The 26,930-nt window shown below is 40.2% G+C and overlaps 3 protein-coding genes across 5 annotated transcripts; 1 reads left to right on the top strand and 2 right to left on the bottom strand.

Moving 5' to 3' along the window:
• Positions 1-3,138: 3,138 nt before the first annotated feature.
• LOC107816995 (uncharacterized) lies at positions 3,139-5,359 on the top strand. Of its 2 annotated transcripts, none has more exons than XM_016642760.2 (4): positions 3,139-3,491; positions 4,030-4,308; positions 4,707-4,906; positions 4,991-5,359. In XM_016642760.2, exons 1-4 carry the CDS (start codon positions 3,201-3,203, stop codon positions 5,271-5,273), a joined length of 1,053 nt encoding a protein of 350 aa, XP_016498246.2. In that variant the 5' UTR covers positions 3,139-3,200; the 3' UTR covers positions 5,274-5,359. The 2 variants fall into 2 exon arrangements, with proteins under 2 accessions (XP_016498246.2, XP_016498245.2); XM_016642759.2 differs by having other exon boundaries at positions 3,140-3,496; positions 4,035-4,308.
• On the bottom strand, positions 5,253-7,895 carry LOC107816996 (protein ABA DEFICIENT 4, chloroplastic). Of its 2 annotated transcripts, none has more exons than XM_016642763.2 (6): positions 7,574-7,895; positions 6,801-7,014; positions 6,275-6,375; positions 5,886-6,014; positions 5,726-5,814; positions 5,253-5,605 (listed from the first exon to the last, which is right to left on the bottom strand). In XM_016642763.2, the coding sequence occupies exons 1-6, from the start codon at positions 7,679-7,681 to the stop codon at positions 5,497-5,499; spliced, it is 750 nt and encodes a 249-aa protein (XP_016498249.2). In that variant the 5' UTR covers positions 7,682-7,895; the 3' UTR covers positions 5,253-5,496. The 2 variants fall into 2 exon arrangements, with proteins under 2 accessions (XP_016498249.2, XP_016498247.2); XM_016642761.2 differs by having other exon boundaries at positions 5,253-5,609; positions 7,574-7,892.
• A 7,500-nt stretch (positions 7,896-15,395) lies between these two features.
• Positions 15,396-26,178, bottom strand: LOC142171548 (caffeoylshikimate esterase-like). The gene is made up of 9 exons (XM_075234315.1): positions 25,912-26,178; positions 25,639-25,829; positions 19,340-19,369; positions 18,216-18,342; positions 17,985-18,131; positions 17,610-17,740; positions 17,384-17,521; positions 17,011-17,109; positions 15,396-15,873 (listed from the first exon to the last, which is right to left on the bottom strand). The coding sequence occupies exons 1-9, from the start codon at positions 25,955-25,957 to the stop codon at positions 15,661-15,663; spliced, it is 1,122 nt and encodes a 373-aa protein (XP_075090416.1). The 5' UTR covers positions 25,958-26,178; the 3' UTR covers positions 15,396-15,660.
• Positions 26,179-26,930: the final 752 nt, after the last annotated feature.

Below are 26,930 nucleotides of genomic sequence, written 5' to 3'. Positions count from 1 at the left end.
TAAAATTTAAAAAATTGGATCCAGATTACCGACCAACGTTGGTCGGTAATCCAAAATTTTCTTGTCTGACCAGCTGGGTCAATTCGTTGACCAATTTACCGACCAATGTTGGTCGGTATTTAGTTTTAAAAAATGTAAAAAAAAAAATCTCAGTTTCTGTCCAACCTGGACGGTTTTTGATCGCTTTTTTTGACCGGCCAACGTTGGTCGGAAATATTTGGTCAGTTTTTAGCAGATTTTTAGTAGTGTATGCATTTTGACTTGAAGCCCCGGTGAAGAATCCTCGTTGCTCTAGCAATGTGAGCATAACATTTGTGAACTGGAAGTTGATCGCCCTAATACGGGGCGGGACTATGGAACTTGCATACCCTTCATTCGGCAACACCCGGTGTGGACACACTCTTGGTGGATGTGGGGGTGGAACGGGCACGTTGTCTTGAGGCAGTCGGCCTCGTCTATTTGCTTGAGGTTCAAGAGGAACCTCTTCAACTTGGTCATCTTCCACGTCCACATTCCCCAAAGGCATGTTTCTGAGAGGATCATTGTTGTTGAGAGTCATTGTTTCCCCTACAATTATTTCACCAAAAAGATTAGTAACATGGAAGAAAAGAAGATAATTCACACACAAAACCAAATATATAGCTAAATTCATTTTTATGCTCCTCGACAACTGTGCCAAAAATTGATCACGCCCAAGTCACACCTCAAATTGGGGTTGTGAAGCACTCGATTGCAATAATAATACCCAACTAGGAGTCGGGATCGAATCCACAGAGAGCGTAGATGGGATTAGTGATATGTATTTGGTCTAAGCACGTGAATTGTCTAAGTTGCACTTCCACAAACTTTGTTTTGATTTTACTTCTAAAATTATACCAAGGATTGCAATTGAAAAATATAAAACTAGAGAAGAATGTTTTTGTTGTTGTTTTTCAAATATGTAAAAGGTCTAGGGCTGTGACTTCCACCTAGGTGTTTGCCTAACGGGTTGTAGGCTTTAGAGCGAGTTTCGATGGTCGGGGTGTATTATAGCAATCAACACTCAAATACTCACTCAATACCTCTCAGTAAGAGAGCGGTTTTGTCCAATTTGGCTTTCTCAAGTCCAAATGGGTATTAAACTAAACAGTTGACAAATTGCTCAAGTCGGGTTTTACTATCTCTAGGTTCAACCTTTTAATTGGGACTATCAATCTCTTGATTTCATCCCAAACTCTTTTTAGCGAGGTTTTCCTAGACCAAGTCTCTCTTTCTCAAGTAGAGACCAAGTCAAATAGGTTTGAACCAATGTTTACAACCATTAATTTTATAATTATAGCAAGAACTAGGCTAAATAATACACACCCAACCATAAACAAGCCCTAAATCAAACACCCATTAGGTTCCCATACTAAGGTTGGGTCACAACCCTAGCTAGAAATTTAGCTACTCATAGTGGGTAATGAAGAAAATAAAAATAAAAGATGATAAAACTCATATTGAAAGATAAATAGATGAAAATCCAATGTAAAATCAACAAGATAAGCTAAAGTTGTCTAAAAGAGTAAAGAAAAACGGCTACAGACTTTCTGGTATTCAAAACTTAACCTAATTTCGTGAAAGTAGTCTATTTATACAAAGCTATAATTTTCGGACAAAATTGCCCTTTCGAAGGTTCTGCGGCCGTACAATTCTGTGTGCGGTCCGCACTTTGCTTCAGCTCTTGAGAGGAGTTGGCTCTACGGCCGCACAATTCTGCACTGCGGCCTCGTCTCTTGAGTTCTGCGGACCGCACAATTCTGGGTGCGACAACACATTTGATTTCTGCGGCCGCACAATTATTGTGCGGTCCGCAGTTCTTGCTGAGCTTGGAGTTGGAACTCTTTGAACCTTGACTTCTACGGCCGCACAATTATTGTGCGGTCCGCACCTTACATTGCAGCTCCGTTAATTCTTCTTCATGTTCTGCGGCCGCACACAGAATTCAGCGGTCCACATTTTGGCTTTTTGTGCTTGAATTTTGCCCTTGTTCAAAACCACTCCTCTTGAGTTTGATTTCATCGTAATGACTCATTTTCCAATACTCCTACAAGTAAACATATTTCATCAGTTTTCGGGAATACCTTTAAATATTTTTGAACTAAAATAAAAGTCAAAAGGCGCAAATAAGTAGTTAAAATCCCTGCTTATCATTTATCACTCTAAAAATATGCAAAAACCGACTAAAGGAATGATTAGAAGTATCAATAGTGATGAAAGAATACAAATAGGGTCCTTTCACTTTCCACGATAACACTTAGCGCTACACAATATATATGCATTGAGATTTCGCGCTGCAATGTAGAATTGCGTTGCACCTGGCAGATTGCTTCAGAAATGTTCCATTCTTTGCGCTAACTGCAACATAGAACCTTGGGCGGATCCAACTTCTAATTCTTGACAACTAACTTGCTCCAAGCAATTTTCAAGCTTCCAAATATGGTATTCTTAGCATGAATCATCAAAATGATTCTCCAAACTCCTTCTAACAAATTTTTGAAGATCATGCAATTTCCTAGCATGCATTCCTAAGACACTCTTGGACTTGGAGCGAGTCAATGGTCCGCTAGACAACTCAAACTCTTCTGCAATGTGCTCTGCTTTGCCCCGACTATCTAGGATTGTATCAGGTAGCTAAATGTATAAGCTTGTTAGTGAGAACTGACTTAAGTGGTTACAAAAAAAGTTGTAAAGGAAGCTATTAAACAAAAAGTAGGAATAAGTGCTTAATTAAAAGAAAGATATTTGCATAACATAGAGAAGTTTTAAAAGACCTGCCTTAATAAACATAGAGAAAAAGAAGAGAGGAAATTTTCCTATTTATGTTTTAATTACTTTATTTTAATTAACTTAGCCTTAATGTGATGGGATGAATAGTTCCTCTATTTTAGTTAAGGTCTCGTGTTTGAGTTTTGAAGATAAAAAAATTACTCTTTTGGTAGATTCTAGACGGCTTAAATCTAAATTTATAAGCCAGTGAATATCGAATATAAAAAAAAAAAAAACAATCTAGTGCACAAGTTATTTCACTTTCATGTGGATTCAGAAAAGAGCCGTAACCCGAGGGTTATGACATAGAAAACCTAGCTAATGCAAACGTTATTGATGGGTTGGATGTCACATGATTATACATCCCTCCTAATCCTTGAACGAAAACTCTTTAAATTACCCTTCTCTTTAGTATGCCACTGCCCTTCAGAAAGAGCGGTAGCAGAGCCCCAAACCAAGTATTTGCAATGCAAATAAAGCCCTCATATATGGCAAACTATCAATTCCCTCTAAACCCACAAAGAAAGTTGCATTCTTGTAGTCAAGTTTACAGCAGTTTCAACAAGCAAGAAACAGCTCCAAACTCGAGCCGGTTACAGTTTATTCGCAAGAAGAAGCTGCTCAGTGATCTCAGTACATGGGGCATTGGAGGCCCTGCTAATTACTTCGTCCAAGTCTTTAACCAAACCCAACTTGTTTCTGCTGTCAGGTTCCAATACAATCTACACTCATTTACTTGTAACTTACATTTTAGTCTGAATTAGATACTTGTATGTCTAGTGTGTAGGGTCAATTTGTGATTTTGAAAACTTTCTTCTCCTTATATTGCCTTTAAAAGCAATTATCTGCCTCCATCCCAATTTGTTTGACTCCTTTGATTGCTGAGAGTCAATTTTACTAATTTAGGAAATCAAACTATATTGATCAATTAAAGAACTAATTTATTTCCCGGAATTACATAAAAATGTTATAATTGGCAATTATCTTGATATTAAAATGTCAATTACGTTTTAAGTTATTGCTGAAGTTTGCTTAGTTTGAATCTTGGGGAAGGAAAAGTGTCATTTTGGGATAGATTGAGTAAGAACTTAACTTTTGGGATTAAGTTTTAGTTATATCAGACTTCGATAAAAAAATATTGATACAGTTGATCTCAGCTGGCTTGGAATTGGGCGTAGTATTAGTTGTTGTTAATGGAGTAGTTTAGTTTGATCATTCATACACTTTACCCTAATGAAATAGTGCAGGTATTGTGATGAGCAATCGATGAGATATATAATATTGGGTAAGGGCTCGAATTGCCTGTTCGATGACATGGGTTTTGATGGTTGTGTCATTCTCAATCGGATCGAGTTCTTGGAGAAGATAGAACATGGAGTATACCGGGTAGGAAGTGGGTACCCGTTTAATCGTTTAGGAGTTGTGTGCGCAAATGAAGGTTTTTCAGGGCTTGAATTTGCTGGGGGTGTTCCTGGGACTGTTGGTGGAGCTGCTTACATGAATGCTGGAGCAAATGGCCAGGTAAATCAGTATTTAAATAGGTTACTATCTTAGGTTTGTTTTTTCATCCCCCGGTTAATATTTGCTGTATAAGCTCAGCTAGTTGGAGTTAAGTTGTTGGTATACTTACATAATTACATTAGCTTCAGCGTTTGCCAAGAGTTTATTTTGGGCTTGTTTAGAGACTTATATGTCAGTGTAAGCATAATATTGGAATGAAACAGGTCCAAAAAGAGCTTGGATATAGAAAATTGGTATAGAGATCTAACTAGTTTGGATATAGTGATTTCGTATAGAGATAGATATAACTAGTTTGGACTTGAGACGTCGTTACTGTTAGTGCACTTTCTGTACCTGTTACAGCTTTCAGTTATAATAGGTGATACTGAGATTGCAGCATCTTTGTCATTAATAAAAAGGAAACAGCTGACACTATTGATAGCATGGAAATCATCACAAATGAAGGCGAATCTAGGATGCTAAAAAGAAGAGAGCTAAATTTTGGCTATAGGTCATCACCATTTCAAGAAATGAAGGAGTTGGCATCCATTACTGCAGTTACATTCCGGCTCAAGTTCTCCAAAACTGCACGAGAAATGCAGCAAGAATACCTGGCTAGGTAACTGTCTATAATGTGATTTTCTTAATTGGATACATGTCGCTATCAGTCATTAAATTGCAAGAAAAAATGGTTTCTTTGCAGAAGATGGAGGACACAACCTTTGGCGCAAAGAAGTGCTGGTTCAGTTTTTAGAAATCCATTTTCTATGGGTTTTTCTGCTGCAGAATTGATTGAGCAAGCTGGATTGAAAGGGTTAAAAGTTGGTGGAGCTATGGTCTCAAACAAGCATGCCAACTTTTTCATAAATTGTGGTTCTGCAACTTCTCAAGACATGCTTGAGCTCATAGGCATAGTTAAGGATGCAGTAAATCAAAAGTTTGGAGTAGAACTAAAGGAAGAAGTCTTATACATACATCCATCTTAGAGACAAGTTAGATGTATCGAAGTTGGATCAACAGTATATCAATGTTGTATTACAAGAATACAGGCTATATCAATGTTTTATTACAATAATACAAGCTTCTACTGTTGTGTTTCATTGCTGAAAACCTTAACACTTTGCTGATAGTCACACACAGGCTGATCATTTATAAAGGCCTAAATCCTTGGTTAATGAGTCCTATGCTGTCTCTTTTCTGGGCTACTGGCTAGAGCTTTGGTGATGAAGTGAGTAACAATTCCGACGGGGCAAAACAGCAAGCACAGAGACACAGAATGGCGGGTTTCAATATCATTTTGCAATCCATCATGATAAACCTGCCTGTTTCAAATGAAAAACTCTTAGTTATAATGTCTAATAGTGGCATCCTCTCTTCTCCCAAAACGAAAGTATATGGGCATAGCGCAATAATAAGGATAGACGCCAAGAGACTTGACCTTGCAGCAAAAAGATCTACAGCCAACAAGTGAATCCATGCAGAAGCTAATGTCATCTCGTTGGAGAACATCTTAGTTATGCCGGGCAGCTGAATGGGAACGAAGTGTTAAGACCCTGAGCAGGCAATTAGTACGAATTATTATGTAGTTGAGCACAGACCTCCGGAAGCCAGTATTTACTAGCAAACATCAGCCGAACTGTATCTGGTGTCCAAGAGAGGTATACTAGATATGTGTACAGAAGTCCAAAGCCAATATTGGGTATGCTGCTTTTCATCACTTTTCTGGTCTGCATTCGAATATGTTTAATTACAACTTTACTTTGAAATGAAGCAATGACTTACATATTTTGACAAAATCAGCATGTCATAATAAAATATCAAACCAATGAAATGAATGGAAATCATACATTAGGATGCGGACGGATGTAGCTGGTAACCTTTTAATTTATAAAAGCATATCGAATTCATAGCCAAGTTTGATCTCCAGTACACAGAAAAAAGAAAGCTTCATAAGGGGTTCAGATTGAAAATACTCTGCAAATCTTACAAGTTCAGTTTTAGGAGCCACAACCATGAGAGTATAAAACGGAAGAACTGCTGCTGTTCCCAGTGTGAAAACAGTAGAAGCAATTTCAGAACTTGGCAAACCTACAGAAGAGGAACAGAAAATCTTGATTAAAAGCTTGCAAATGTTACACCTTCTGGAGGTTATGAGATGGCATAAAAATTGTCAATGTCAGGACCTAAAACATACAATAGGATCAAGGAAGAATGTAGGCCAATATGAGATGAAGTTTATTCTCAACGTACCAGTGACAAATGGTACTTTAAGTTTGAACAAATCAGTATTGAAATTTCAGTATTTTACCATTCACTAAATGTTGCTGCCAAATGTTAGTTTGGGAAACAAGTTAATGCTCCTCAAGATATAAAAGAAGCAGTAGTAGAGTTTGAAACCAACTTCGGAGCAACAGCATAATTAGGCACACATTTAAACTAGTTAGCCATAAACAAACGCACAGAACCAGAAATAAATGATTAAATAGGATGAAGTGGGTAAGAAAAATAATTACAAGCAGTCACCCTGGAGCTTTTTCTTTGAGCAAGAGTTGTTTGAAGATTAAGTTGAATAATGACTCTTGATCCTCCCAGGAAATTCGCTCCACTTCTAAACTTGGTTCCGAATTCCACTACTTGTTGATTTACAATGTCAGAATTCTTTTCTAGAAAAGTATAAGAGGTAGGCTGGTTTCTCCTGGACATCAAGGCAGGTGCCCTGCAGTTCATCTGCAATAAGTACTAGGGTATGGTTAATTTCAGAAAAAGAATTTAAAAACTCTTAACTGGTAAATAAAATGACTACCCAAAGAGCAGTACAATTTCATTGGAGCCTCCAACTTGCTAGTGTTCAATGAGTAGCAAAACCTCATTCTTCAAAGATATACATTCCCACTTTGCAAATCCCCCCACCCACACATACACACACACACAGTGGGAAAAAAAGAAAAAAAAAGTTTTTAGCCACCTTCAAAAAGCTTCCCTTATGTGAAAGGGATTAAACAATTTATATATACCCTGAAATGTTTTCATTCTATTTGCAGGGTATAATTTCCCTATAAAGCGGATTCATTTGAACCCCTTCAAATCATGCAGCTCTGCCCTGCATAACCTTCTGGTATTAAATATTTTGGGCTATACTAACTGCACTTGGGAACTATAAAATACCACCCCCAATTACTTTTATCCTAAAGCAACAAAAACACCAATTGACCATGACATATCACAGCCAGGAAAACAAAAGGGAACATAGAGTAGTGTGATACAGAAGCAGAAAGAAAGAGCATACCTTGAGTGAGATGTGAGAGTAGCAGAAGCAAGAAGAAGAGAAGTCCATACTTGACTTATTAAGAGGGGAACAAAAACAAGAAGAATTAAAAGAAAGTGACATTTTCATGAGTTATAGATGTAGAAAAAGGAAAATAATGGAGAGCAAGAGTTTAGTTTTAGAAACAAAGAAAAGTTTGGATTGAATAAAGAAAAAAATGGGGTCGTCATTCATGATTTCATGGCCACTGTGAACGCACAATGGTGAAAGTGGCCATTTGTAATGTTTAGTGAGAATTTGCCAAATCCAACCACACACCTCTATTGGAAGGAAAAGTTGTCAAAGCACTTGTGTCGTGTTCCTTTACACCTGTTGACAATTGGATTTTCTTAATCTCATGATTTAGGTTTATGTCTCATAGTACACGAGGCGCACATGCACAATATAATGGTGCCTTGTCGGACTTGTTTTTGGTTCATTCAGAGTTTGTTACTCTATCTTTATGTCTCGTTTGTTTTTGTTTGACTAAAATGTGTAAATCTGACTATATATTTAATTATAAAAACATTTTTTCTTAAATTTAGATACTACTAATTAAGACGGCTTATTTTCTCAAAATTTAAATACGTAATTTGTTTTTATTTAAAAATAATAATATAAAAGTAAATAAACTAATAATTAAATGTACGTATAAGAACATTTTATTTACATGGTGTTATAAAATTTATTGGTTTTATGAAATACTAGTGGTTGTCGTCCGCAATAATGATGGTTGGGATGATTTGGTTGGCGGTGGCCGGAAGCCGGCAGGAGTGTCCGTCGATCGGTATAGTGCGTACTTAGTGTCATGGGCTGATTTCCATCATCGACCCATGACCCCTTGGACGCGCCCCGTGGCGTTCCGGCAAGCCTCCCAACGCCTAGTGCCACGGTCGGCCCCGTGGTCTCGGCAGCGCCAATTGACAACCGCGCATGCGCCTCTATCGCCCCACCGATAATCAGTGCCAGCGGCTGGCGAATGCCATCAGTGTCGCGCGCACAAACCATCATCTTGCCAATAGCGCCGCACGCACAGACAGTTCCCCGTGCGCAGATCCAATGCCAAGCACCAGCGCCCAGCCGCTGGCAGATCCAAAGAGTGTCGCGCGCGCCAACAGCAATGCGCGCGCAGACCCTGATGCTCAAGACAAAGTTGCTGCCATCGGACTTGCTTCCACCTTGTAGAAGACTAAGTCCTTTTCATTGTAATTATAGAGTAGTTTTACTTCATTCATTTTTAGTGTGCTTCTACAGCTTTCTTAGGTCAACTCATGTAATTTTGGTTTATTTTTTTTAAGCATTATTAAATGGAACCAAAGCATTCAAACAATTCTCTATACCGGTGTCTCTCCCCCCACCCCCACCCCCGACACCGCATTGCATCTTGTAATAGCTTTCATCATTATCAATACAATCATCAGCTTTCATCATCAATTGCTCATTTTTCGCTGCTCAATTGCTCATGACATTGGTTTTCCCGTACGACACTCACAATCTAGTCTAGCGTACGGAGAGGACCTCAGTTGGCGCATAGCAACCGCACTAACATCGGTTGCTTAGCCTTACGTCGCCCTTCCAAGGAACTTCAAAAAGGCGCCGTGTAACAGTTGGTATCAGAGCCTAGGCTCGACATCGGACGAGGGAACACACATTGCCATCACCACCATTTCTGACCATGGTGAATTACGGGGATCGCATCACGGCCCTTCAAGAGACGGTTGATGAATTACGGCCCATCGTGGATACGTTGCCTAATCTAAAAGCCAGCCTAGTACAAAGGTTGGACGACCTGGACCGCAGAATGCGGCAGGCAGAAATTGACATAGCAAACATCAGTCGCGACTCTGAGGAAGACCGGCAAACGGCTGTCGTCGAGGCAACCGAAATTCATGGAAAATTTGAGGACCTCCAACAGGAGCGTGCCGAGGATTTAGCCCATCGGGAACTAGAGACAGACTGACTGACTGTCATGCAGCAAACCATAAACAACTTGACAGACCAGCTCAATGTTGTCAATGCTGCCATTCAAAGCCTGCTCAAAGGAGGCGAAAACCAAATCAGGGGTTCCATGAACATTGCCCCCATGCCACAAAAGTTGAAAATTTTGGAGCCCAAGCCACACAACGGAGCTCGGGATGCTAAAGAAGTGGACAACTTCATCTTTGATATCGAACAATACTTCGATGCCGTAGGACAATTGGAAGAATCCAAAAAGGTAGCAACTGTTGCCATGTATCTTCAAGGCGATGCAAAACTCTAGTGGCGAGTCAAATATGAAGCCATCAGGGCCGGTGAAGATATTCTCAACACATGGGCAGAACTGAAGGCAGCCATACGCCTGCAGTTCTTCCCTGAAAAAGTGGAATACAACACACGGAGAAAGTTGCGTGAACTCCGCCACACTAGGTCGGTGCAAGACTACGTGCGAGAATTCTCCGCACTCATGCTAAACATACTGGATATGGAGGACAAAGACAAATTGTTCGCATTCATAGAAGGTTTGAAACCTCATGCACGTATGGAGCTGCAAAGATAACGGGTAGATACCCTTCCCAAGGCCATTCAAGCTACAGAGTGCCTTGGGGATTATCAGTTGGAAACTCAGAAGAATAGTCCTCAACCGTCTGTCCGAGGGGGATACAACGGGAGCCAACCTAGCAATGGTGGTCCTAACAGAAACGGAGGAGATCAAGGTGCATCCAAATCCAAGGCTCCTTCCTCAAGCAGTACCAGTGTTGCATCAGTCAACAACCATCAGGGGAGAAAGCCCCCCATCAGAATGCCGTCATTGCAGCGGGGAACATTGGAACAATCAATGCCCCAATACACAAGTCAATGCTCAACAAACTGTTGACGATGACGAGACAGATACCGACGACTCAGACGGCGCCGATCAAGTAGGTGCCTTCAACGCATTTGTCGGCTCCATTCATGATACCTTGGCGGGAACCAGTACTGGCAACCCCAAGAAGAAAGCATTCCCAATCGACAAGAAAGGGAAAGGAAAGGCGAACGAGAGGCCTCCCACATCACAAAAGAGGACCTTAATGTTCGTTGACATGAAAGTAAACGGCAGACCTATTCGGGCATTGATAGACACGGGTGCTAGCCACAACTACCTGGCCTCAACTCAGGTGCAACGCCTCGGTCTAGCAGTGCAAAAATGCAAGGGTCGTGTCAAGGCTATCAACTCTCCATCTCAGCAAGTGAGTGAAATAGCCAAAGAAGTGCCAATGAAGCTTGGCTCATACAAGGGAATATTCGACCTACACATAGCTATCATCGATGACTCCGAACTGATAATGGGATTGGAATTCCTCAGGCAAACCAACACCATCCCGGTACCATATGCCAACATGCTCCTAATGATGGGAGACAAATAGGGACAAACCCCGTACCATACCGTGCATACCCATGAAGATGGCCGCTGGAAACATCACGGCCATGCAGTTAAAGGAGGGAACCAACAGACCTGAACCTACGGTTCCGGCTGCCCTCAACATCATCAAACAACCATCACATCATCGGCGTCCAATAGCTCATGGCGCCCCTCATTGTGTGAAGACTTGTCAAGCATTCCAAAAGGACAAGTCGGATCACTCAGCACAAACGGGACTATTGGAGCCGCTACTTGTCCCACAGAGACCTTGGGAAAATATTTCCCTGAATTTTACCACAGGATTACCTAAGGTCGGAAATCATGCAACCATTATGGTGGTAGTGGACCAATTTTCCAAGTATGCTACCTTTATCGCAAACCCACAAAACATATCGGCAGAAGAAACAGCTCGACTCTTCTTCTCTCATGTTGTCAAACATTGAGGCATGCCCAACGACATCATTAGTGACTGCGACCCACGCTTCACTAGCAAATTTTGGACCCAACTCTTCAGTTGCCTCGGATCCAAATTGAGTCATAACTCAAACTTCCATCAATAAGCAGATGGCCAGCCAGACCGGTTCAATGACATGCTGGAGGAATATCTCAGCCAATTTGCAACCGGGTCACAAACATATTGGGTGAAGCTTCTGGATGCTGCTCAGCTGTGTTTCAATTCACAAAAGTGCGCCCCATACAAACAAAATCGCTTTTAAAATTGTTACCGGACAACAATCACTACTCCCACATAATGTGAATGCACCAAACATGCCAACATCTCCTCGAGCTGCTAGTTTCTCGACAAAATGGGAGCAAACTTTGAAGATAGTGCGGAGCTATCTTGTCAAAGCCCAAGAGAGGGCAACGAGGTATGCCGAACAAAACCTTCACTTTGCCCAACATCAAACAGGGGACAAAGTAATGGTGAGAACCCCGAAGCAGAACTTGTTTGCAAAGAGGACCCAAGATCCTCGCCTATTGCAAAAATACATCGGACCCTTTTCCATTGAAAGGTGCATCGGGAAATCCACATACAACTGAACACACCAGCCTGGTGGAAAATCCATCCAGTCTTCCATATCAGCCACGTCCGAGCATTTCAGAAATACATGGAAGATCTTTCAGAAAGCCATCTCACAGCACCGAGGGGAACAGACCTCCCAGCCAACAAGAGCCTGACCAATCATCATCATCCGGCATGTAAGGCTCCGAGGACGTCGCCAACTCAGGTAGGGGAGAATGTCATGGGCTACTTTCCATCATCGACCCATGACCCCTTGGACGCACCCCGTGGCGTCCCGACAAGCCTCCCAACGCCTAACTCTACGGTCGGTCCCGTGGTCTCGGCAGCGCCAAGTGACAAGCGCGCATGCGCCTTTGTCACCCCACCGATTTTCAGTGCCAGCGGCTGGCGAATGCCAATAGTGCCGCGCGCACCGACAATGCCGTGCACACAAACCATCATGTTGCCAATAGCGCCGCATGCACAGACAGTGCCCCGCGCGCAGATCCAATGCCAAGCACCAGCGCCCAGCCGCTGGCAGATCCAAGTAGGGTCGCGCACGCCAAGAACAATGCACGCACAGACCCTGATGCTCAAGACAAAGTTGCTGCCATCAGACTTGCTTCCACCTTGTAGAAGACTAAGTCATTTTCATTGTAATTATAGAGTAGTTTTACTTCATTCATTTTCAGTGCGCTTCTACAACTTTCTTAGGTCAACTCATGTAACTTTGATTTATTTTTTTTAAGCATTATTAAGGGGGACCAAAGCATTCAAACATTCAAGCATTCAAACAATTCTCTGTACTGGTGTCTCTCCCCCCGACACCGCATTGTATCTTGTAATAACTTTCATCATCATCAATACAATCATCAGCTTTCATCATCAATTGCTTATTTTTTGCTGCTTAATTTCTCACGACATTGGTTTTTCCGTACGGCACTAACAATCTATTCTAGCGTACGGAGATGACCTCAGTTGGCGCATAGCAACCGCACTGACATCGGTTGCTTAGCCTTACGTAGCCCTTCCAAGGAACTTCAGGAAGGCGCCGCGTAACATTAGATATGTTAGTTCGGTATTTTTGGTATTCGATTTCTTAAAATGCTACCAATATTGTACCTAATTAAATTCGGTATGGTTCAATTTTTCTCCTTTCGATTTCGATTTATTCGGTTCGGTAATTTCGGTTTATTCAGTTTGGATACTAACTAGTGCATAAAGTGACAAGTGAGGCTTGCTCAGTTGGTAAAAGCACCTCCACCCACGACCGTTAGGTCCTGGGTTCGAGTCACACTGGAGGGGAAGTGTGGAAACACTATAGATCCTCCTAATTTGGGAAGGGTTTAAAAAAAAAACTAGTGCATAAAGCCATAGACCGTAATATTATTAATTAAAGTACTCAAAAGTACAAAAATAAAAACGTTTGTTGATGAAAGTTTTATCCAAAACTAGCAAGTATCAACCCACAGAGAGAAAACTGTACATAAAAGAATAAATTTGATCATTGAAAATGTCTTGTTACTTAATTTGAGTTAATTGATGAACTTAGAGAATAAAATAAAATTAGAATTTTTATATTTATCTTATAATTAATAATATGTGTATTGTATAATATAATATATATTTCCGTATGGTATCGATGTTTCAGTATTTTATTTCAAAATACCAAATATCGAAATTTTCGATTTCGATATAGTAATTCGGTATTTACTAAATTATGCACAACTCAAATAGTCGGTGCTGGCAAGTAATAATGGATGTGAAGTAATGGTTGGTGAAGGTGGCTAGCTATACTAGTTGTACAGCGGTGGCTAATGTTGGTTTTGTTGGTGGCTGATGGTACTGGCTTGTGGTGGATTGGTGGTTCTGGCTATGATAGTTGCTCGGTTAGTGGTGATAAACGCGCGGTAATAGCGAACATTAAAAGGTCAACTTCACTGTAGAAAAAAATATCTTAATGATTTTAAAACTTTGTATAAGACTTAGCGGGCGTTTGGACATAAGAATTGTAAAAGTCCAAAAAAAAGTGAAAATAATTTTTAGTGAAAATGATATTTGAAAATTAGAATTGTGTTTGGACATAAATATAATTTTGGGTTGTTTTTGAACTTTTGTAAGTAATCTAAGTGAATTTTGAAAAATAACTTTTTGGAGTTTTTAAATTTTCGAAAAATTTTAAAATGCATCTTTAAGTGAAAATTGAATTTTGTTTGATCAAACGCTGATTTCGACAAAAAGTAAAATACTTCTTATGTCCAAACGCGCTCTTAGAATAAACTAGACCTATCTAGAGCAAATAAGTAATTGCCAACAAAAAATGAATACGTGAAGATTTAGATTTAGACCTCAATTAAATGTAACAATCATGGCCTTAGTCATTGGTCCAGTCAGATCTGCCTAAGGAAGTAAAAGAATATATTTTTAGTCTGGTGTCTGTACTGAAAGTCATGCACAATAAAAAAGCATGAGAGGTTTTTGTTTGTGTTACATAAACTCACACTATTTCTTACTTTGATATGTAATTAATATTTTTCTAGAGCTAAATTAATCAGATTTAAAGCAAAATAAGTGCAAACACATTATTTTTGGTATACACTTTTTATTTGACATTTTGTTCAAAAGGAGGTGAAAACGGGGGGAAAAAGGAAGAGAAAAGAAATGAAATAGAAAGCAAAGCTTGGAAGAGAATCTTTTCTAATCTTAACTATTGAGAACAAGATCTGACTTCTTTTCGGTACAAACCTTTATAAAGTGAAATCACCAATTTCGTCACAAGTCAATAATATTTTTTGATGATAAATGGTATACCAAAATTTTTAGATCAACTAAGCAACATTTAGCTAAGCAATAATTTTTTTTTTAATAGAACTATAATTTTATAAATCAAATTAAAATAACAAGAAGGCAACATTAGAGATTTTACTAATAAAGTAAGCATAAATCCAAAGAAAAGAGAGAATCATGTGTTTGTAAAGAGCTTTTGTTGAAGAAATTTTTATAGAGCTTGACTTTTAAATTATAAAATGTATTTAAAAAATAACTTTTAGTTAAAAATTACTTTTAAGATTAGTTGTTTATTTCTACACAAATTTTAAGCTTTAAGAGTTATTTTATTAGGAAAATTGTTAGATTGAAAAAGAATAAAATAGACCACACATGGTCATCGTTTAATTTTGGCAAATAAAATAGGTAGAACTTTGAATCCTTGAACAACACATCACTTTGAACACCTTGAATCGCTGAACAACACATCACTTTGAGCACCTTGAATCGCTGGACTACCTCACTCAACTATATTAAGGATGTTCAAAATATAATACACTATAAAGTATAATTTTTCGGCAAAGGGGGTGTGATTGACCACAACTTATGTGCATCACACATGAAAAGAGAGATAAGAAGGCCTCAAGCTCAGAGTATTCTCTAAAGATGCATTGCTTTTTATTTCATATAAAACATTCAAATCTTCAATATTGGTTCCTTAAAATAAAAAATCGAGGGAGAGGAGGGGCATTACTCTCAGTACATCAATGGATCCTCCTGTTGAAAATGAATTCATCCTACCATGTAAATCATAATGGATAAATGTAGTTTCTTATTTCAGCTCTCCCCCCTTGTTTCCCTAAACCATAAAAATAATGCACAGAACAAAAAAATATAAAGAACAAAAATTGGAGAACTAACTTAGGAAGTATGGTCATCCAGCCAAGAAATTATGTCACCAAGAACACGAAATATCATCTCATCGGGCTCACCCTCTAGTAAAGAGTGAAAAGCATCCTCATAAAGAGTCAGTTTCTTGTCCGAACTACTTGCCTTCTCGTACAATGCTTTGCTGATGGATGGATCAGTAACAGTATCATTCTTTCCATGCAAGATTAGCAATGGCAGAGAGACCTACAAAATCATTAAAACTGTTAGTAGTTATTATTTTAGATTTCTAAAAGTATATAATACCCTGGATTGCAAACAGCATCACTAGGATAAAAAGCAACAAAAAGTAATAAAATTAGGTATATTTGAAGAAATTAGCATAAGCAAAGGTCGCCAGCAATATTCTCTTGCTCTTTTTGCCCCCCGTGTGTGGGCAATACTAGAAGGGATATGGTCAGGAATGAAGATATTCGGACCAAGGTGGGAGTAGTCCTTGTGGTGGACAAGATGCGGAAAGTTAGGCTAAGATGGTACGGACATGTGATGAGGAGATGCATAGGCACCACCGAGAGGAGGTGTAAGAGGCTGTCGATTGTGGGTTTGAGGAGAGGTAGACGTAAGCCGAAGAAGTATTGGGAAGAGGTGATTAGGCAAGACATGACATATTTCCAGCTTACCGAGGATATGACCCTTGATAGAAGGGTGTGGAGATCGAGGATTAGGGTAAAAGGTTGTCTTTCCTTCCCATACCAGTAGCTTTATTACTATTCTTTGGTTTTTCCTAGATTGCAATTACTTCTCTTTCATGCTACTTCTGCTTCAGTGTATTATTAGATTGATATTGTTTCTGCATATTTCCCTTCTTGGTTCCTGCATCTCTCTTTCTAAATTGTTGTGCTTATGCTTGCTTCAGCCGAGGGTCTATTAGGAATAACCTCTCTACCTGCACAAGGTAGGGATAAGTCTACGTACACAATATCCTCCCTAGACCCCGCTTGTGGAATTACATTGGGTTTGTGGTTGTTGTTGTTCCAGGCTCTCCAAAAATCTCTCTTTTTCAGAAAGGTAATTGTGAAAGAGACTTATACTTATGGACTTTTTTACAAATATTTGTCAAGCTAAATGAGCTTGAACTCTTTCAGGACTATAAGAGCAGAAAAAGATATACCACCTGGAATGAATTATAAAGTCAAACCAGTAATAATAAGCAGAAACAGTTAAGAACCCTAGCAAAGATATGCGCAGACGATAATAGAATTTCAAGTTTCCAACTATGGACTAACTTGCATATTTAAAGGCACAAGGTCCAATTTACAATAAACAGTTAATATGGGGGTAATATTCTATTCTACAACAAACAGAAGATGAAACATGTGATACCTTATCTAGTTGTTTCTCTATCTCTTGGGTTATATGCAGTAACTCCACTGCAGTTCGTAAACGGGGTTTATGCTTGTAGGCAATGACATTATAGGCAGCCTGCACGCAGAAGAAAACGTAGTACATCATAACATGAAACAGGTTTGTGTTATTATTATGTTTAATAAATCAAGTTATTCGTATTGGAGGCTAATTGACATGCCCTTAGGCAAAAACATGTTTCAGTTGGGTGAGATGCTAATGGTAACTAGACATTCCTAAACAAACCCAGCACCACTAACCTCTAATATCCTGTATCTATCACTCTCTCCCGTCCTCCTAAAGCCATCATACTTTGAACCACGCGCTATTACAGAGCAGAAAGACCACATACCTGTTCTCTCTTCTTCACATCTCGGAATGCTAACTCCGCCAAGTCCTGTTGCGGAACTAGCTTTTGCTTTGGAAGAAATTTTGCTATACAGATTAGAATTTGTGTTACTAACCACGGTGGAACCATGTCATCTGCAAGCTGTACAACAATACAAGTCATCACTCAAAACCATGGATCTGAGACAATAAGCATCAATAAGAATTGAGAATCATCTCCACAAACTCACTTTGCACATAGGTGCAACAAGAACAGCGCCATTCCATGCATCGGGCTGCTTCAGGTGCATCTTCAGAGCTACTGCTCCACCCATTGATTGCCCAAATAGAAAACTTGGCAGGTTACATATCTCTGGGTTTTCTGCAACCAGCATTTAACTGTCAATTGCTGCTTCAGTAGTGTGTCAAGAAGAATAAGATGTAATTAAGTTATTTTCCAATTCCTGATTTTGGGACCTCTTGCCCAAAGCAAGTCATAATATCAACATGTATATGAGACATCATTTGTCAGGACTCAGGAGACAGTTCTATTTTGTTAGAGTCTTGAACCTATCATAAGAATCCATGAGGTTATTGATAAAGAAGGTTACTGAGGCAAGTTGTACCTTTCACTTTTGAGTAACGCTCGATGACATCATCAACTAACTTGTCAAAACATGGTATGTAGCCATGAAGACCTTCTGAAAGACCAAATCCAGGATAATCCATGGCAAATACTCCATAACCAGACGATGCTAATTTTCTTGCAATGCCTAAAAAAAGGAGAAAAACTTTCAGGAGAATCTTCCTCGAAATATTAGTCCGAGATTTAAAAAATGTGTTTGACAACCACAAACCTTCAACAAAAAATGTGCATGTATCACCATAACCATGACAAAAGTATACCATAGCTTTTGGGGGACTTGTCTCTGGAAGCCAACTTTTGGAGTAGATTTCAAGTCCTCGAGAATTAACCTCATATGACTGCACCACCAAATTTCAAAGCACTATGTAATTTAAATCAGCTATGACTATTAAACCTAATTGCTTAATATAGGATGCTAAAAATGAACCATGTACTGATATGAAAGACTCTTCTCAGATCGCTTGGTACAATAAGGAAGACAAATATCCAGTCATATTATTCATGGCAAATCAAGTCATTCTTCTCAAATTACCCCTTTCATTTCATTTTGAAGAGATCGAGATAAATACCCCCATCATTCCATTTTGTTTCAAAAAATTAAAAAATTTCAAGAAAAACAGACCGCTCCAGAGTTATTCTCTTCCTTCCCCTTTAAATTTCTGAAGTGATACTCACATATTATTTACATGAGAAATTAACTACATTTAAAGTAACAGATCTCTCGTAAATTAGTCAATGTTTTGGAAACCAAGTTCATTTGATGTCCTAAAATTAATATATTCATATTACATGATCCTCCATAATCATGAGAAAAATAAACCCCTCATTATAACTATCCAGCAGCATTTCTATTTTTCTGAATTTTATGAAGTTCTTTCGTAACAAGGTTCAACTTTCTAAGATAGGTTATAGGATTTAAAGTTATTGTTACATACAATGAAAATCTAATGAATGATAAAAGCTTTTAGGCATAATGTGAAAGGCAACTAACAATTAAAACAAAAGTGTGAATGGCGGCCAAACTCAATTAATTTCTTAATGTGTTTCATTCCAATAATAATCTCAATTCACCAAACAAGAAGTAAAACAAATATTTTACTAAAAGCTCTGATTGTGGAATCAGTATCCCTTTGGACAAAAATCTCATATTAGCTCCATCTAAAGAGGAAATTGGAAAGAAGGCAAGTTCATAATCTAGCTGCACTAGAAAGTACACAGAAAACTCATCACACGAGATCCTTTTGTTTATGCTAAGAAACAGGATGCTTCAAGAAGAAGCCATCAGAATATTTTGAAAAAGACTGGAAAATGAGGATGTAAAAGCAAAAGTGTTACCTCATTCATCTTCAATCCAGCATGTGGCATCTGTGCAAAAGCAAAATAAGCAATCACTAAATTGACATGAAAAACAAGTAAGAAACATGCCACTTCCTTGAAGGATTCAGTTCCATATGGGCGCTATCCGTGATTACAGAAAAACGAGAAAGGTAAAGAAAAGTGTTTATAAAAGTCTCAACTGTCACAACTAGCTTAATGTAGAAGGTGACAATTGCACGTATGAAAACAGGTTTACCTAAAGAAAAGAAATAGGGAATGGTCACTCTTATATGCCCTTTCAACCGCTAAAGGTCAATATGTGAATTTCAATGAATACTGAACTGCTTGAATCCCTTCTCTTGGAGATGATCTATTTGTAGATACTTCATAATATGCAAGTGTACATAGGCATTGGAAACTGTTTTTTACTTTTTAGCATTCTGAATGCTCTATCTGCAATCCACCAAACTTATACAATTCTATCAAGATAAGAGGGGAAATTTAAACAAGACGCACAGTCTGTAAAGCAAGATTTTAGGTTCCATAATACTGGTTCAATCACTTTGCAGTTGACTTAAGCAAAAACCCTGTTGCCAATAATCAAGCTCTTAGTCAAATGAGAGCGCCTTCTACTGACATCAACAAAACATGACAGTTTGTTCAGTCAATTAATCAATCAATCGACTATGTCTCGATTTCAATCACTTCATCTTTCGGACAGCTTTGTCCAGATAAGATTGCGCCATGTCTACCTGCTCCTTCCAAGCTTTGGCCATATGAAATGCCCCTGGGTTCTTTAACTCTGCACTCACGGGTAAAGATTGAGGTGTGTTAGGCTGCTGCCCCGTTGCAAGCTCAAAAGGGCTCCTTCCGGTTGATTGGCTACACTGCAAATTATATGAGAACTGGGCAGTGTCAAGTAGCTTGGCCCAGTCCTTCTGGTTTGCACTAACAAAGTGCCTCAAATACAGCTCCAAGAGCACATTGACCCTTTCCGTTTGGCCATCCGTTTGTGGATGAAAACTGGTGGAGAAGTGCAACTTCGACCCCAACAGGTTGAACAATTCCCTCCAAAAAGCACCGGTAAAATGGGAATCACGATCGCTTATGATGTGTTTTGGAATACCCCAATGCTTTACCACGTCCCGTAGGAACAAGCATGCTGCCTCCTTGGCTTTGCAATTGGCGGTGGTGGCATACTTTGAGAATCGATCAACCACCACCATGATTGTGCCAAAGCCCTCTGAATTAGGCAAACACATAATGAAGTCCATGGTTACGCTATCCCATGGGTTTTCTGCCACTGGTAAAGGCTCTAGTAAGCCGGTACCTTGTGCTCAACTTTGTCTTGTTGGCACACAAGACACGTTCGGACGTATACTTGTATATCGTCCCTCATGTGCGGCCAATAGTATGATGATTCTAACAGCGCCATGGTGCGCTTTTGGCCCGGATGTCCTGCCCAAACCGTGTCATGCCCCTCTTTAATCAGGGTACGCCTAAGATTTCCCCACTTAGGCACAAAGATACGTCTGCCTGTGGTGTGAAGAAGCCCATCTTCCACCCAAAACTTCTTTGTCTTGTCTAGGCTAGCCAAGTCAAGAAGTTGCTTCGCCACCGGATCATGCTGCATCCCTTGTTTGATGGCGTCCAGAATATCACTGCTGGTCGTGCTAACAATTGTTGCTAGCACGGCCTTCCGACTCAACGCGTCGGCAACAACGTTGGCTTTCCCCGGTTTGTACTCCAAGGAATAATCAAATTCGGCCAAAAAGTCCTGCCACCGTGCCTGCTTAGGTGACAGCTTCTTTTGGGACTGAAAATAACTTGTCGCCACGTTATCCGTTTTGACCAGAAAATGAGCCCCTAACAAATAATGACGCCAGGTTCTCAGACAATGAACCACGACCGTCATCTCCTTTTCTTGGACAGTGTAGCGGTTGTCCGCATCATTCAGTTTTCTGCTTTCGAAGGCTATTGGGTGGCCCTCTTGCATTAAAACACCGCCAATAGCAAAATCAAAGGCGTCCGTATGGACCTCAAAGACCTTGGAAAAATCGGGCAGAGCCAAGACAGACTCTTTTGTACTTGCTGATTTGAGACCCTCAAAGGCCCCTTGGCACAACTCTGTCCACTCCCAAAAGTGATCCTTCTTCAGCAAATCTGTGAGCGGAGCCGCAGTTGCTGAATAGCCCAAAATGAATCGCCGGTAATAATTGGCGAGGCCAAGAAAGGACCGCAGCTCGATTACCTTCGTAGGGGCCTCCCAATCTCTAATCGTCGCGACTTTGATGCTATCCATCCGAATTTGTCCTTGACTGATTGTATATCCCAAGAACTGCACTTGGGACTGAGCAAAGGAGCACTTCTCCTTCTTTACGAACAGGTCGTTTTCCCTTAGAACTTGGAAAACTTTGCAGAGGTGATCGAGATGTTCGAGATGCAGCTGCTGTAAATCACAATGTCATCAAGATAGATGACTACAAACTGATCCAAAAATGGGTGGAACAGCTTGTTCATCAAAGTGCAGAACGTAGCGGGGGGGGCGTTGGTCAAGTCGAATGGCATTACCAACCATTCAAAAGCCCCATAATGCGTCACACAAGTCGTCTTGGGCTCATCCCCTTCGGCTATACGAACTTGATAATATCCTTTCCTCAAGTCCATCTTGGTAAACACTTTGGCTTGGCCAAGACGATCAAATAAGTCTGCTATCAAGGGAATTGGGTATTTGTTCTTTACCGTGACTTTGTTGAGAGCACGATAGTCTATGCACAACCACAATGACCCATCTTACTTCTTTTGGAACAAGACTGGTGCTCCAAATGGTGCCTTCGACGGTCTGACATGTCCCGCCTCAAGCGACTCTTTGAGTTGTTTCCTCAATTCCTCAAGTTCTGGAGGTGCCATGCGATACGGACCCATGGCAGGTGGTTTTGCTCCCGGAATCAGCTCAATCTGATGGTCTACTTCCCTACGTGGTGGCAAACGTTTGGGAAGATCTTCGGGCATGACGTCCTTGTTCTCATCAAGGACCTGCTGCACACATGGGTGCAAGGTTTCGTCAACCTTGTCCTCTTCAATCTCTGTTACAACAGCTAGAAATGTGGCTTCACCCCTCTTGAAGCCCTTCACGATTTGCATCGCGGACAATTGGCCAACAACTTGCGGCACCCCAATTGTTGGTACCACACAAGGACCCCTCGGATCCCAAATATAAATTTGGTTAAGACTAGGGGAAATGAAGGCCATGACTTCATCCCAATAGTCCAAACCTAACACAAGGTCAAACACATCCATGGGAGCGACAAAGAAACTTACACTCCCCTGCCAAGCCCCTAAGTTGAGTTGCACATTGCGGGCGACTCCATTCACGTTGGTAAGGTCGGCATTGACTATTTTCAGCATGGAACTGCTGGGATCAAACACAAGGCCAAGTGACTTAGTCTTGGCTTCAGTCATAAAGTTGTGCGTCGAGCCGGTGTCCACCATTATACGAACAGACTGTCCGTTCAACTTTGCATCCAAAATAGGGATCCTTTCTCCCTCAATCAGGGTTCCTTGCCCATCACAGCGCCGGCTAACGTATGACCCATTTTAGTAAGGTCAGGCTTCACTTGAGCAACCTGCTTCAAAGTAGGCTCGTTGGCCAGCACCGCCCCAAGCATCATGTTGCCAAGATGAGCCACGTTTTGTCTTTGTTGGACTGCATCTCCAGCTTGTGCATCAGCTGGGGCTCCACCTTCTGCTTGCCTCCTTTCAGCTGCAATTAAGGCACCAAGTTTGCCCAAAGAAGGACAATCCTTGTTACCATGACTAGGGTCCTTGCAAAGATAACAGCCATTGCGAGGACCATTTGCCTTCTTTCTTTCGTTATACCTATCGCGCCAGTGAGAAGCACGGTTGTCTTCGCCTTTGAAATCGCGACCTGTGGCAGCAGCTTGCTTGCCTTTGTCACGGTATCCATGGTCGCCACCAGATTTAGTGGGCTTGCCCTTGATGTAATTTGCCTTCATGGCTTCTGTCCTAAAATCATTCAAGGACTCAGCCACAGCGATAGCTTCATTGACGTCTTTGACTTGACGCCGCTGCAACTCTTGTTTGGCCCAGTTTTGAAGGCCATCCGTGAAATAGAACAAGTCATCACTTGACATGTTGGAAATCTGTAGAATGAGTTTGGTGAACTCTTTCACGTACTCCCGAATGGAAGTTGTTTGCTTGAGCTTTCTCAACTTCTGACGTGCCTCATTGACAACATATTGAGGATAAAACTGGCGTTTCAGTTCGAACTTGAACTATTCCCAACTCGCAATGGAGCAAGTAACCTTCTCCATCTCGGCTTTCTTCCTTCGCCACCACAACATAGCGGTGTCGGCTAGATACATCGTTGCTGCCCGGATCTTGGCAGCTTTATCGACGATGTTGAGGTGCTCAAAGTAGTCCTCCATCTTCCAAATAAAGTTTTCTACGTCTTGAGCGTTCCTTTCGCCTCTAAACTCTTTGGGTTTAGGGCCTCGATCTTGGTCTCCTCCACTGTCACATGACTAGTGCCACCAGCAAGCTTTGCTGCCTCCAGTTGTTGCCTTAGGGCTTCAACTTCCCCGTGCAACGCTGATACAACCTCGGTCAGCTTAAGCTCAAGGTTGGTCAGTCCATCCTTGTGCTCATCGATCAAGTGATCCAAAGTCTCCTTGACGTCTCCCAGCTCCTCTAGAGCAGTAGACTCAAGCGAGCAGAAGTTGCCTTCAACAACTTCAATGCGCCGGTTTAAAGCACCTAAACCATCCTCGGTGAGGTCTACTCATACGTCTAAATGATCTGAAGCAGAACCCTCACAATCCTCGCCATGGCTTATCTGTTGTGGGGTTGGCTAGTAAGTCAGTCCCTCACTCGTTACGGCTACAGCAGGATCTCGCACTTTGCTCGTCCCTCTCCTCTTTTGTTTCTGCTTCCATTGTTGGTGATTCGTCTCTCCCACAAAGGTTGCCTAAAGTAGCATTATCTCCATCGGTTGCCATGTTCTTAACCTCGCTCTGATACCACTTGTCACGGGCTTAACTCAAGTAAGCAACGTGCGGATAGTTTGATAGCCTGTATGCTACTCACAGCTTTAGTCCTAACCAAGAAATAAGCACAAAGTCGTGCTACACAAACTCAAAGGCTGGAAAGATAATGAGCTGAAAGGCACACAAAGATTGGGAGGCCAAGGCCAATTTTCGGATTTACTTGATATGCAAAGGGAATTGCAAAGTATATGAGATATGCCTTCTAGCAAGGCCTATACATGGGTATATATACTAAGAATATCCACTTGCAGATTTCGTGGCAGTGGACCCGTCCAGCTGTTGAGCACAACTTTCTGCTGGCATTAGGTGACCTCCATGATTGTGTTGGCAGGCTGTGGGACTGTGGTCCTACCCAGCTGTGTAGCACCTGTTCCTGCTGTCAGAGAGTGGCCTTCATGATTGTCCTGGCAGGCTGTGGGACAATGGCTTCCATGTGCAAAAATTCTCTAGTCTTTGGCAGCCAGGTTTGACTCAGCTTGTGGCCCTTTAGGCGGGAAAATCAGTAGAGAACTTGGCGGGGCGGCACACTACGCCTCATTCCCCAACTAGTAAGTAGTAAGGTCGACTATATGAATTCTCTTCCATCCGGTCCATTTAGTCAGATGCAATCAAAATCCAAACTTCAAAGCTGACTTTGAATCTTTTTCTATTATAACCATTATGAACCATTTTCTATTTTACTTGAATCATAAAGTTACAGTTATTCAATAAGCAGTAGTTGCAATACCTTCAACAGGCAGTCTATAGAGCAAGATTTTAAGCTCTACACTACTAGTTCAACCCCTTTGCTGTTGACCTTAGGCAAAACCCTGTTGCCAATAATCAATCCCATCATCCTAAATGAAAGACGCCTCCTACTTACATCAGCAAAGCATAATAGTTGGTCCAGTCAATTATTCAATCAATCAACTATGCCTCAATTCAAAACATTCTTTTTGACAAGTAACTATGCCTCAATCTGAACTTATCTTTTCTCGAATAAGTTACCAAACCTCGATTGCAAACTAGTTGGGTCGACTATATAAATTCTCCTGTATGCAGCCCATTCAACCAGATGCAATCAAAATCCAAACTTTAAAGCTGACTGAATATTTTTCTACTGAACCCAAGCAACAACAACTACGCTTCAAGCCCAAGCAAATTGGAGTCGGCCATATGAATCCTCAGTGTCCATGTCGCTCTATTTAACCATTTTCAAGTTTACTTAAAATCATAAAAATACAGTTATTCAATTAGAAGCATGTAGAATACCTTGAACAGGCAATGATCAATTGACAACTGAACATCCTTAAACGCATCCCTAGCACGACGCCTGGCATCCACGTTGTCCATATCTGCATCTATTATCTTCTGCAATTCTTCACTTATACCTTGAAACTTCACTGGCTTCCCCATCACTGCTTTCTCACTCCTCACTGAATTGGCTCTCTTGGTTCTGAATGCTACATATACCCCAAAAAATAAATCTTGAAAAAGGCCCAATAAAAGAAATTGAAGAAAGAAGGAAAAAATTATTGTGCATACCATCTATTGAATGCCTCCTAAAAAACTTCCCAGGCTTCAAAGCCATGACATTATAATAGTAATCAATAGAATTATTAATAATAATAAGGTTGTTAGTGGGGTTTTTTTTCCCCTTCTAAATTGTAGTTTTTTCCTTTGAAAATAGACAAATTGAGAGAGAAGGAGTGGTGGAATCTGAGATTGATGCTGTCTTGAGGATTTTTGGTAAAGAATTGGATTTTGTAGAAGCGTAATCAATGGCTGAAAGGTGACTGTAAGCTGTGATCTAATTTCTCTTTTTGATAAGTACACGTCACTGCTCTAGTATAATTGTTTAACCTGTTCGGAAGTTGACAAAAGGAATATGGACCTGTTCGGAAGTTGACTTAAATCCTTTTTCGAGTTTAAATTGTGTACGCCGAGTATTGACTGTTACAAGTTTTATACCATAAAAGTATAATTTACATATAACAATATTATATTATAACTTTTCATTAAAAGTCTAATAATGTGACTTCAAAATAGAATGATAATTTACTCTAATCTATTAACTCGCATTGGAAGTGATTTTTTTTTTTTTTTTGTATTTTGGTATATATTATTTAAATCATTTTCCTTTAAGCTATGGATGTAACCATAAATATAGATAGTCTAGAAATAGAAGAAATATATGTGAGATAAAATCTCGCATAGTTATGCTTAAGGAACGTAGGATAAAATCGCGATTCACTCGGGGGGGAAATTTACGTGAAACACAAATTTATATATAAATATTTACTAAAATCGTAACAAATAGATATGAATCATAGTAATTTTAAATAAATAATGGGTTCCAATTTAAGAATTTAAAGGCTGAATCATAGAGTTTAATTCTTAGATCCGTCAACTAGGCTTCAATATCTAATATTGGTTTTTTTTTTTAAACAGTTTTTTTCTTAAAAGCGATTTTGAAAGAAAAAATATTTTTGGGTAGTAACAAGGAAGAGATATTTTAAAGAATAATTATCTCTTTTTAAATCTATATTCTATTTTGAACTAGA

Source organism: Nicotiana tabacum, chromosome 17, assembly GCF_000715075.1.
Source record: "Nicotiana tabacum cultivar K326 chromosome 17, ASM71507v2, whole genome shotgun sequence".
Lineage (NCBI taxonomy): Eukaryota > Viridiplantae > Streptophyta > Magnoliopsida > Solanales > Solanaceae > Nicotiana > Nicotiana tabacum.
This window is presented reverse-complemented; position numbering and strand designations above follow the sequence as displayed.